Source organism: Acomys minous (assembly GCF_964271855.1).
Source record: "Acomys minous genome assembly, chromosome: 16".
Lineage (NCBI taxonomy): Eukaryota > Metazoa > Chordata > Mammalia > Rodentia > Muridae > Acomys > Acomys minous.
Window position 1 is genome coordinate 27037311 of NC_140498.1, and position 12184 is coordinate 27049494.

The 12184-nt window shown below is 45.0% G+C and overlaps 1 protein-coding gene across 2 annotated transcripts; it reads left to right on the forward strand.

Annotated features, from left to right (window-relative positions):
• The first annotated feature begins 2677 nt into the window (after positions 1 to 2677).
• PTTG1 (PTTG1 regulator of sister chromatid separation, securin) lies at positions 2678 to 9315 on the forward strand. Of its 2 annotated transcripts, none has more exons than XM_084761581.1 (6): positions 2678 to 2745; positions 3248 to 3346; positions 4296 to 4474; positions 6383 to 6476; positions 8227 to 8385; positions 9163 to 9315. In XM_084761581.1, the coding sequence occupies exons 2-6, from the start codon at positions 3259 to 3261 to the stop codon at positions 9240 to 9242; spliced, it is 600 nt and encodes a 199-aa protein (XP_084617707.1). In that variant the 5' UTR covers positions 2678 to 2745; positions 3248 to 3258; the 3' UTR covers positions 9243 to 9315. The 2 variants fall into 2 exon arrangements, with proteins under 2 accessions (XP_084617707.1, XP_084617706.1); XM_084761580.1 differs by having other exon boundaries at positions 2690 to 2787.
• The last annotated feature ends 2869 nt before the right edge of the window (positions 9316 to 12184 follow it).

Consider the following 12184-nt stretch of genomic DNA (forward strand, 5'->3'; position numbering starts at 1 on the left):
AAACTAGCTCTATAGCCCAGGCTGACCTTGAATTCACAGAGATCTACCTGTCTCTCTCCTGAGTGCTGGGATTTAAAGGTGAGGGCTACCACCATCAGGCAATTTTTCTTAATTTTTAACTTATTTTTTTAAAATTTTGATTCTACTCTCCTGCTAGTATCTGCTTGTTTCCTTTGTCTCACTTCATATGTATTTTTCTTTCTTTAGTTGAAATTAGACAATTATGTGCTCATTTCCCCTTAGTTGCTTACTGTCAGCTATAAAGTCTTTCCTCAGATGTTTTCTCTCCCTTTAATTTTAGATCTGATTTCTGTATTCTCTGGATGAACAGAGTTTAGTTGACATTAGGAAAATAGTTTGGCCATTTTCTTGCCTTTAGTTTTTACATATCGTCTCCTCCTCCTGATCCCTGGTTAGGGCCTTCCTTATGTTAGGCAAACATCCTCCCATCCATCTACATAGCCCCCAGACAGCTGTTAACATCATGACCACAAAAGTATCTCTGGGGGAAAATGTATTTTGATATAATTCTAATCATAATTCATTTCTTTTCTTTCTTTTTTCTTTTTTTGGTTTTTCAAAAGGTTTCACAAGTTTTCTCTGTGTAGCCTTGACTATCCTGGACTCACTTTGTAGACCAGGCCGGCCACAAACTCACAGCAATCCACCTGCCTCTGCCTCTTAAGCGCTGGGATTAAAGGCGTGCACCACCACCGCCCGGCTCCACATAAATCATTTCTCTCTCCCCCCTCCTGTTTCTTTCTTTCTTTCTTTCTTTTTTTTTTTTTTTGAGACAGAGTTTCTCTGTGTAGCCTTGGCTGTCCTGGACTAGCATTATAGACCAGGCTGGCCTCGAACTCAGAGTGAACCTGTCTCTGCTGCCTCTCGAGTGCTGGGATTATAGGTCTGTACCACCACACCTGGCTTCATAATTCATTTCTTAAGGGATCATATCCCCTTCCCCTCCCCTTCTATCTCTGGTCTCCCAGGTTGGCCTTGAACTTGTATGTAGCACAGAACAACTTTGAACTTCTGATTCTCCTGTCTGACTTCACTGGATGTATGTTCTCCCAGCATGCTGGGCAAGTCCTCTATCAGCTGAGCTATAGCTCTAGCCCTGAAAATTCCTAATTATAAATGTAAAAAGCATTCCTGCATTTTATAGTGTTACCTATTTCACTCTTTCTGCATGCATACATGTGTGTATGTATGTGTGTATATGTATATATATATTAAAAATAAATGTAAATTCCTTAAATTTTATCAGCACCAAATTTTATGCCTATATCATTTCACAAAAACAAGATGCATTTAGTATTATTTATGCAGAGATTCCAAGGCTAAACAGAATCTCTTGGTACTGAGGAAACAGAGGAATCCCTGCGTGTCTAGAGTGAGGGGGAGAAGCAAAGAGAGCGAATGAGATGCAGGATTTGACATGAATTTTTGCTGTTTTATTCCTAGTGTAATGGAAAGCTCCCTGCATCCACCTCCCACCACTCACACACCAGGGGCTCTGGTGGCTCTGTAGGGCTGAGTGAGGACTTTGCAGGCCGTCACAGCCATTTTAGAAAGAATCCGAATACCCAGCAGGCGGAAATGGGTGAAAATCCTTGCACAGGTAACCCAGTATCATGGAACTTTGGAATCTGTTCGGGAATACGCAAAACTGCTGATGTGGGAATTGGCCCACCACTATAGGGAGTGCTCAAACACACAGAGAAACTTCTGTACTAACTAAATGTAATCAAACACAGGAAAAGGGGTGTGTGGGATAGTTCCAATGTTATTAACAGTGGTTATTTCAATGGGAAAGCCTGGGCTCTCAAATGATTTTTTTAATTTCCACAGTACTCAAAAAAAAAAAAAGCAGAAATTAATTATTACTCAGGAGACACAGGAGGATCTCTTAAGTTCAAGGCCAGCCTGGTCTGCATTGTGCATTCCAGGACAGGCAGAATCCTCTTCAAGAGCAGCAAGTGCTCTCTCACACTGCCAAGGCATCGCTCCAGTTTTGATAGCTGTCCCCGCCTCCCCTCACCCCCAAACCTCAGCAGTTTAGTGCCTCCCTATTTGACTTGAAGATTTAAAGGTCTAGATTAAGTCTCTTGGCTTCTCTAGTTAAGCTTTTGTGCTCGTGTGTCCTGGATGAAGTTTGGTCGCTACTTATCCTTTTTAGTTTTCCCTAAACGCTGGTATGGAATGTGTAAACCTGTCCCCTAGAGAATCCTCTCTGGCTCCTCTTATCCCAGCATTTCTGGGCCAGTGAGTTCCAGGCAAGCCTAAGCTGTGTAGTAAGAGACTGTTTCCAAAAAGCCAGAAACATAAAAGCAAGCCTAAAGTGGTGGTACAGCCAGTAATTCAGTCCTTGGGGCACCAGAAGCAGGGTTAGGAATTTATTATGGTCATTATCCACCATCTACTATGTAGAGTTCAAGGACAACCTCGGTCACGTTAAAGTTTACAGTAACGAAACGACATTTTTGTTGTTGGGCCAGTGCCTCTTCCCGGGTCCATATTGTGGGTAGCCAAAAGTCTCTCAGGAGTTTTGGACAGTGTATGGATCCTAATTTTTTTTTTCTTAATTCCTTGGAGAAAGACGTGGGATGGGGGCGGCGACTGAAAACTTCGGTTGCTCTCATTGGTTCTCAGACTTCAGGCCCCGCCTCCTCGCGGATGGACCAATTGAGGCGCGAGTTGTGGTTTAAACCGCGGCGTGCCGGGTCGTTGGTGGCGCAGTCTTGGGTGAGTCTGACGGCGACCGCACCTCCGGTGAGGGTGTCGTTGGTAAGCTTGGGTGGCGTGGCGGGCCAGACACAGAACTGGAGACTGAGGCAGGGTCCGGGATCTGAGCTTTACTCGGCGCCGCGTTACCGGCGCTCTTGGCGTCCTCGACCCACGGCGACGCTGGTTTCATTTTTACTTCTTCCCCCTGCCCATTCCAATTCAGGGTCTCAAGCAGCCCAGGCTGGCCTCGAACTTGTTATGTAGCTAAGGCCCAGCCTCCCACATCTGATCCTCCTGCTTCCTCCTCCCGTGTCCTGAGAATATAGGCGGGAGACAGTTTCGATGGGTGTCAACTTAAACAGACTTCTGTGTAGGAGTTTAGTGTTTCTGACCCTGGCTTGAAGATTTAAGATCTGGATTAAACCTGTTGGCGTCTGCATCAGCCAGTTCCCTGGGTAAAGTTTGGTCTCTGTTGCTGCTTCCCCTGGGCCAGTATCTAATATGTAGGTCTCTCCCCTAGAGTAACCCAGGATGGCTACTCTAATCTTTGTTGAGAAGGATAATGAAGAACCAGGCAGCCGTTTGGCATCTAAGGATGATTTGAAACTGGGCTCTGGTGGTAAGTACTGACGGCCTCGAATACGCAGGTGCTGTGAATGGATTATGGGTGTGGTCTGGGGGCTCCTAGCATTTAGTGTACTTTGTGGTTCATTAGAGTCAGGTTTGATATATTTTCATGCTTATGATCTCATTATTTTTTTTTAGAAAAGGTGCCATGTAGTTCAGACTGGCCTCTCAAGTTCCCTTGGTAACCTAGGGTAGTCTTGAATTTCTGATCCTTCTGCCTCCACCTGTGCAGTGCAGTGATTACAGGCTTGGCTACTGTGCCTGGCTTATGCAGTGCTGGGGGTGGAATGCTAAGCAAACACTCTACCTACTAAGCTATGTCCCCAGGCTCTATGCATAAACATACATACATACATACATACATACAGTCCCTCCCCATACACACACACACACACACACTTATTATTTATTTATTTAATTTTGGGAGACAGAGCCCCTCTCTGTAGCTTTAACTGGCCTGAAACTTGGTGTATAGATCAGGCTAGTCTTGAATTCAGAGATCCACTTGCCTCTGCCTCCTAAGGGCTGGGAATAAAGGCATGTGCCACAGTGCCTGGCTTTATGCTTACTGTCTTAATGAGGGTCTTTAAGAGTGTGGTAAACCACTGCCAAAAGTGAAGCACAGGTTTGTGGGTGAGAATTGGGTCAAGTCAACGAGTTGCTATATGGGCAGATCTTTAAGAACAATATATTACCTTTATTTGGGTATGTGTGCAGGCACACACCTGCCATGGTGTGGCTGTGGAGGTCAGAGCACAACCTGTGGGAGTCAGTTTTCCTTATACTGTGTGGGCTTTTGGGGATTGAACTCTGGTTGTCAGGGTTTTTTTGTTTTGGTTTGGTTTTTTATTTTTTTATTTTTTTCTGGTTGTCAGTTTTGGCAGCAAACCCCTTTACCCACTGAGCCCCTAATATTCTTATGATTTTTTTTTTTTCAACAGTCAAGGCCTTAGATGGGAAATTGCAGGTTTCAACGCCACAAGTTGGCAAAGTGTTCAATGCTCCAGCCTTTCCTAAAGGCAGCAGAAAGGCTTTGGGAACGGTCAACAGAGTTACAGAAAAGCCAGCGAAGACTAATAGGCCCCTCAAACAAAAACAGCCGACCCTGACTGTGAAAAAGGTGAGTGCGGGCTGTGAAGATGGCACATGTGTACATACATTATCACTGTAAAGGATTATTATTTGTATTCATGCATGTGTATCTACCTGTGTGCATGAATACTACATGTGTGCAGGCCCCTGAGTAGGCCAGAGGAGGGCATTCAGTCCTGTGGAACTGGGGTTGCAGGCAGTCCTGAGCTGCCTTACATGTGTGCTAGGACCGGAATCCAGCTCTTTTGGAAGAGCAGCAAGTGCTTTTTTGTTTTTGATTTTGTTTTTCGAGACAGGGCCTCTCTGTGTAGCCTTGGCTGTTCTGGACTTGCCTTTGTAGAGCAGGCTGACTTTGAACTCACAGCGATCCACCTGCCTCTGCCTCCCAAGTGCTGGGATTAAAGGCGTGCTCCACCACGCCTGTCAGCGCAGCAAGTACTTTTAACCACTGAGCCTTCTTAAGCCCCGCTGTAGCACTTCTGATGCTTAGCAATGAACTTCCTAGCGGCTTTCTTCCTCTGAGTAGAGGTGAACAGAGGAGGGTCATGCTGTGCTACTTCAGTCGCTCAGCACCTTGAGATTGCAGCTCTCAAGAGCGAGGTGACACACACACAGTCGGGAGGCAGAGGCAGGTGGATCTTTGTGAGTTCTAGGCCAGCCTGGTCTACAAAGTGAATCCAGGACAGCCAGGGCTGTTACACAGAGAAACCCTGTCTTAAAAAAACCTAAAAGGGGGGGGGGGAGGGAATAAAAGAAAGAAAGAAAAGAAATAAGGAATGCTGATTTTGCTCAGCTGTTCTTAAGTAGTACCAGGAAGCAGTTGGTTAGAAGCCACTTAACAAATGTGTTAAGTACTTAGCTAGCCTTGGTACACACCTGCGATCCCAGCAACTTGGGAGGCTGATGCTGGGGCATGGGTTAGTTGGAGGCCAGCCTGAGGTACGGGTACCCCCACCCCCACCCCCTCCAATTCTGACATACACATATATGGGGCATGATCAAGAGCACACAGGCTTCTCTATGCTATTGAGTATCTGCCTGGTAATTCTTCGGATTTTTGTTTGTTTGTTTGTTTTATTTTTCAAACCGGGGTTTCTCTGTGTAGCCCTGGTTGTCCTGGAGCTTGCTCTGTAGACCAGGCTGGCCTTGAACTCAGAGATTTGCCTGCCTCTGCCTCCCAAGTGCTGGGATTAAAGGAGTGCGTCACTTATATTTTGCTGTTGCTTAATTGCATGTATGTCAGGAACACAAGCTTGTAGTATTAGCCAGCTAAATAATTTAGGTAACAGTGGTAGAAAAATCACACTTCTATAAGATAAAAATGACTTCCAGGATTAGCTACTTTTCTGCGGTGCCTCTAGCCTTTTTTCTCCACTGTTGGGTTTCAACAGCTTAGTTGATTAGCTTTGAATTAACCCTGCTCAGCGTTCTTGGTAATATATGTGGATAGGCGCTAAAATTTTTGGCTTCACTTAGGAAACAAACAAACAAACTTACTCTTAGTTTGTGTGCATGGATGCTTGCCTGTATGCTATAATAAGTGAGTGTCCCATGTGCCTGAGGAGGACGTTATCCTTTGAATTGGAGTTACAGATAACTACGAGCCACCTGTGGATGGGTGCTGGGCACTCACGTGGGTCTTCTGTAAGAGCAGCAAGTACTCTTAAGCACCGAGCCATCTTTCCAGCCCCTTAGCTTTTGTATGGGGAAGGCAGGGCTGCACATGTGATAACGTGCATGTCAAGGTCAGAGGACAACTTCCAGGAGTCATTTCTCTCCTTCTGTTTACACTGAATCCTGAAAGCCAAGATGTATGACTGCTTTTAAAAGTGTGATGTTGTCATTTAAATAAGAGGCCCTCCAACCTCACAGTACCATGCAGGTGGCAAGAGTTCCGGTCATTCGCCCAGGTGCTTTTTCTCTTGGGTTTTTCTAGACCACCGAGAAGCCTGCTAAGACACGAGGCCCGGTTCCTGCTTCTGATGATGCCTACCCAGAAATAGAAAAGTTCTTCCCCTTCAATCCTCTAGGTAATGTCTTTGGTATGGTGGGAAGGCCCTGGGTGTGCGATCTCTTAGACTGTGGCTCCATGGGACTAGTGGGTAGCTCCACAGTCTGAGACTGTCTGAGCCCGGAACCCAGAGTACATTGAAATAATAGTCCTGTTCAGGTGGAATCACTTGCCAGGGTATGACCTTTGGTCACGGGAGCAAAGATGTTGAGGAGAATCAGAAGTTCAAGGTCATCATAGTGTGAGTTCAAAGCCAGCCTGATCTACAGAGCAAGTTCTAGGATAGCCAGAGCTCTGTAGAGAGACCTGTCTCAAAAAAAGATGTAGATGTCCAAATATTGTGTCTCATTATGCAACCATGAAGGTACGGTGTTTGGTATCACACAGATGTCATCAGAAAGGGCCAAGTGTAACTGGGCTTGGTGGTACACGCCTTTAATCCCAGGCAGAGGCAGGCACATCTCTTGAGTTCAAGGCCAGCCAGGCCTATGTAGAGAGACCTTGTCACAAACAAACAAACAAAACAAAACAAAAAGGAAAAGGCCAAGTATAAAGTAATATAAAATAAAATTCAAATTAGTGTCATGTTATTACATGTGGTGTAATTATTGTTAATTGTGTTCCACAGTTCTTTTTCATATTTCTGAGTTCTGTCAGTGGTGACAAAAATTTCTTTGAAGTATGATAAATTCCCTCATTCCTTGAGAGAGTATAGGACAAATGCATTCTTTTGACTGTAGTTTGTCTTTCAGGGGAAAAAAAAATCCTGGCTTGTATTGCTACTCAGATAATTGCAGATCAACATGGTCATCATATTTTCTTGTGGTGTGCAGAGGCTCTCATTTTATTACAGAATTCTTGACAGGGCTTGCTTTGTAGCTCAGGGTGGCTTCAAACTCATGCTGATGCACCTTCGTCAGCCTCCTAAGTGCTCGGATTATAGCCATGTACCACCATACTTGTATCACAGAGCCTATTAAGGAAACTTCAAGAGCTGAGTTGTTAAAACTATACTTTTTGCTGAGTGTAGTAAAAGTAATATTTACATTAGGGTGTTGTGGGTGGGACATTAGACTCTGGAGGGCTTCTCTATGCTGGCTAGTTCCCAAATAATTGAAACAATGACCTCTTGGATTTATAAAAGTTTTAAAGAGCGGCAAGTAGGCAGGTATCAACCCTCTAAGCTATTTTGCTATTTAGCAACTAAACACCCCATGTTAGTTGCCATAATCGCACCTGTCTGGGCTGCTTCTGTTCCATCAGGCCAGCCCCCTTGGCCCTGTGCTCACAGTCTGTAGTGTCTCATGGCTACTTCCTTCTCTCTGGCTTCCTCTCCTCCTGCTACATTTTCTGCTTCCTCTCCCTCTTCCTGGCCTCCCGGTCCCTCTGAGACCCCAAGCTCTGGAACCTAAGCTCTGCCTACTTCTCTTCTGCCCAGTTACAGGCTTCAGCAACTTTATAAACCAATTCACTTTAAATTAGGGAGAGCAAGGTTTACATAACAAAAGACCAGCATACTTGAGGCCGCACTCCTCTGGGTGGCAACCAGATCTTGTGGGCCCAAAATCAGCACTAGAATCTATAGCGCCAGACCAACCCCCAACATCAGGGCAGTAACTTTTATTATCTCACTGGCTATTGTTAAATTGGCTCTATTCTTTAAATTACAAGAGGAGGTGGAGAATATTTTGGGTTAATGTACTTCACTTCCATCGCCTTGACTTGGGCTTTGGGAGCATCACACTGTTGCTTGCGTCCCTCTGTGACAGACTTTGAGAACTTTGACCTGCCTGAGGAGCACCAGATTGCATACCTCCCCTTGAGTGGAGTGCCTCTCATGATCCTGAACGAGGAGCGGGGGCGCGAGGAGCTGCTGCACCTGGACCCCCCTTCGCCCCTGAAGACACCCTTTCTACCCTGGGAGTCTAGTGAGTGAGCCAGTGCTCCCTGGAAGGGCTGAAAGCAGCTTGTTACTTAACACTGGGGGGTTGGGCCGGGGGGGGGGGGATGCAGTTGCTGTGGCAACAGAGGCCCACAGGTGAGCCTGTGTGCAGCTTAAAGTACAGGGGCAAAATTTCAGTGATAACTTTGCTCAGTCACTATGGTTGAGTCCCAAAAGAAGTTATTCTGGAGTCCTGATCAGCCTTTGGTCACAGCAGAAGGTAAAAGTTGAAAATACAGCTTCTTTGGCTGTGAGTTGAAGTCTATAGTAACTGAGACTGGGCAGGCATTCCAAGTTCCATCCATGGCCAACTGAGGGCCAGGGCACCAGTGCTGCAGTGCACAGACAGTTCCTTTTCACTGCTGAAAGCTTAAGGTTTTAGTTGGAACTGGTGTTCGGAGGCCACCGTCAGAGTGCTTCTGCCTAGGCCAGACCTATTTTATGATTTAATGAGACTTTTTTTTTATGCTTGAAAGATCAAGTAGCTTCACATACTTTTTTTTAAAGACCTGCTTCTTGATGGAGTTCAGGTCTGAGGCCACCGCCACATTTAAGAAATGTGTGTGTGTGTGTGTGTGTGTGTGTGTGTGTGTGTGTGTGTGTGAGAGAGAGAGAGAGAGAGAGACAGAGACAGAGACAGAGACAGAGACAGAGACATTCATTAGATAAATGAGTTTAGGATGAAAGGAGCTTCTGATGTTTGTTATGGATAATGCCTATAAAGGATTTGCAGAGACCTAATGTGAAATTCCTCTTCCTCCAGATCTGTTGCAATCTCCTTCCAGCGTTCTCTCCACCCTGGATGTTGAATTGCCGCCTGTTTGTTATGATGCAGATATTTAAACTTCTTACTCCTTTATAGTTTATGTACATTGTATTAATAAAGCATTTATGTGTGTGCGGGAGACTAATTTAACTAATGCGTAGTTGGTGTTTCTTGGTATTAGAAGACACCATTGTTTTCCTCTGAAAGTATACCCTGCATCTGTACTTTATTGTGACAGTTATTAGGTCTCTTAATTAGAAGAGCCACTTCCAGCTCGTTAAGTATTTATTGTTAGGCCTCCTTTATTACCAGTTCTGTTTAGTTCTAATGGCTTTAGTATTCAGTATCCAGAATTTGAAAGGCTCTAAATCTTATGAGTACCGGGCCCCCTCCGGATCTCTAAGTTAGGTACTTTGAAGATCCTTGCAGATGATTTACTTACAGGTTCGCTTCCCACTTACAAGAATTGGTTGTTTGTCCAGTCATGGACCTAAGTATTTGAGAAGTATTAATATATTTGATGTCTTAAGTCTGTATTCTTAAGTGATATGGAGCCTGGGACCTTTGTTTTTGAATGAACTATGTTTTGCCCCCCGTCACAGCATGCCAGGCTTCTGAAGTGTAATAACTTTTGTAAAGGATACAGGCAGTAGACCTGAGGAGAGAGGAGACTTACATCTCAGCATATGCTTCTACAGGAAGCCATTTTTTAAAAAGATTTATTTATTATTATGTATACAGTGTTTCACCTGCATGTACGCCTGCATGCCAGAAGAGGGCACCAGATCTCATGGTTGTGAGCCGCCTTGTGGTTGCTGGGAATTGATCTAACCTTGGGAGTGGTCCTTAGTGTCATCTTTGTTGTTTTTGAAACAGGGTTTCTCTGTGTAGCCCTGGCTGTCCTGGACCTCTCTTTGTAGAGACCAGGCTGGCCTTGAACTCACAGAGATCTACCTGCCTCTGCCTCTCGAGTGCTGGGATTAAAGGTGTGCGCCACCGCGCCTGGGCTCTAGTGTCATCTTTCTAGCAGCATTCTAGACTTCTGCACTCCTACCAGAACAATCCATTAAGCTGTGCTTCCTCAGCCTGCATCTCCTAAGCCTTCATATCCTTTCCCCCGACATGCTCCCCACAGTCTACGAGACCATATAGTCAGGGTTACTATGTCTTGATCCTGCTGTTTATTATTATAGTCCATCATAGTGCGGAGCCATAGTGACTGGAGTGGCTCCTGCCTGAGGCAGCAGGTTCCAGGACTAGGTCTAGGTTAGCAGAAGGAAGCAGTAAGCCTCCTAGATAACAAATGAGCCAGGAGAATAAGATTACTCTTATAGCTTACAGGTTTGCTCAGGCTGTTTCTTTATATTTTGGGCATTAGCCTAGCCTTTCATAGCTGAGCCATCTCCTCAGCCCCCACCTGCTTTCTTGTACAACTGAGGACCACCTGCCTAGGGGTTACACCATCCACAGTGTGGGCTTTCCCACACCAACCATTAATCAAGAAAATGGTCCATCGACCAATCTGATGGAAGCATTTTCCCAATTGAAATTCCCTCTTTCCTGATGACTGTCTTCCATCAAATTAACAAAAATACTATCTAACACACTGCTGTGAAGGATGGACACACACCCACACAGACACAGACACACATACAAGTTTGCGTGCGCATACTTTTAGACAAAGTCTCCCTGTGCATCTGGGGCTAGTCTTGAACTCGGGATCCTTTTGCCTCAGCCTCCTTATGCTAGGGTTACAGGGATGCACTGCCACTTTTGATACCAAACAGTCTTAATTTACATGAGACTGGAAATTTTTCACAAGCCCTCTTCCTAGAAACAATAGTAGGAATCAGACAGGGTGTTATTCTTGGTCATAACGAGCAGGAGTTGTGTAGTACTAAGCCAGAGGCCATCTTCGTTGCTTGAAGGAATCTCTTGAGGGTGGCTGCAGACAGAGCACAGTGGAAGAGACCTGCCTCAGAATACACAAAACTGCCAGTGTGGCCAGGTGTAGTGGCACACGCCTTTAATCCCAGCACTCCACTTGGGAGGCAGAGGTAGGCGGATCTCTGTGAGTTCGAGGCCAGCCTGGTCTACAAATGAGAGTCCAGGCCAGACTGTTACACAGAGAAACCCTGTCTTGAAAAACCTAAAAAGAGCCGGGCATGGTGGCACATGCCCTTAATCCCAGCACTCCACTCGGAAGGCAGAGGCAGGCAGATCACTGTGAGTTCGAGGCTAGCCTGGTCTACAAAGCAAGTCCAGGACAGCCAAGGTTACACAGAGAAACCCTGTCTCGAAAAACAAAACAAAACAAACAAAAAAGAAAAACCTAAAAAAAAAAAAAATTACCAGCAAAAGCAAAAGAATGGGTGTGGGGGGAGAGCATGGATCAGAATTTAGGAAGCAAACAAGACCACGAGAGGCACAGTGAACTCCCTGGACACATGGGCACCTGAAGAGCGGGGGCCTTTGACTATTTGCCCTTTAGAGTATCAATTCCCAGTGGTTGTCTAGAGCACTCCAAGGGTGCTGAAGACTTCTGCAGGGACACATGAGATCACATCTACTCCGTTAATAGTAGCACTCAGATGGCACAGACCTTTTTATCTCTCATTCTTCCACAGGAGCACGGTGGTAATTTCCAGAAAGGACTTTAAGTGTGAGATCACAGCTGGGTGAGTGCAGAAGCACCTCCAAGAATCCCACTGTCATTTATTAGCCAGATATTAAAGAGATAGGCAAACGTGTGAAGAACGCCAGCCTTCTCACTTTGTTTTGTTTTGAGAAAAAGGCTACTTTTCATAGAATATGCTGTGTTAATATTAACAGGCTTATCATAGTAATGTTTAAATCAATTAGGAAATATTTAAAAGATTTCCTTAGATTTATTTTTTTAATACTATAAATATTGACAGAATCCTTATAAATAAAATCCTTTTGTGGTCTTAGGAACCTTTTGTGTGCAATATTTTTTGAGTATATATTCATCTTTTTGCAGGTCCATTTGTATGTACCT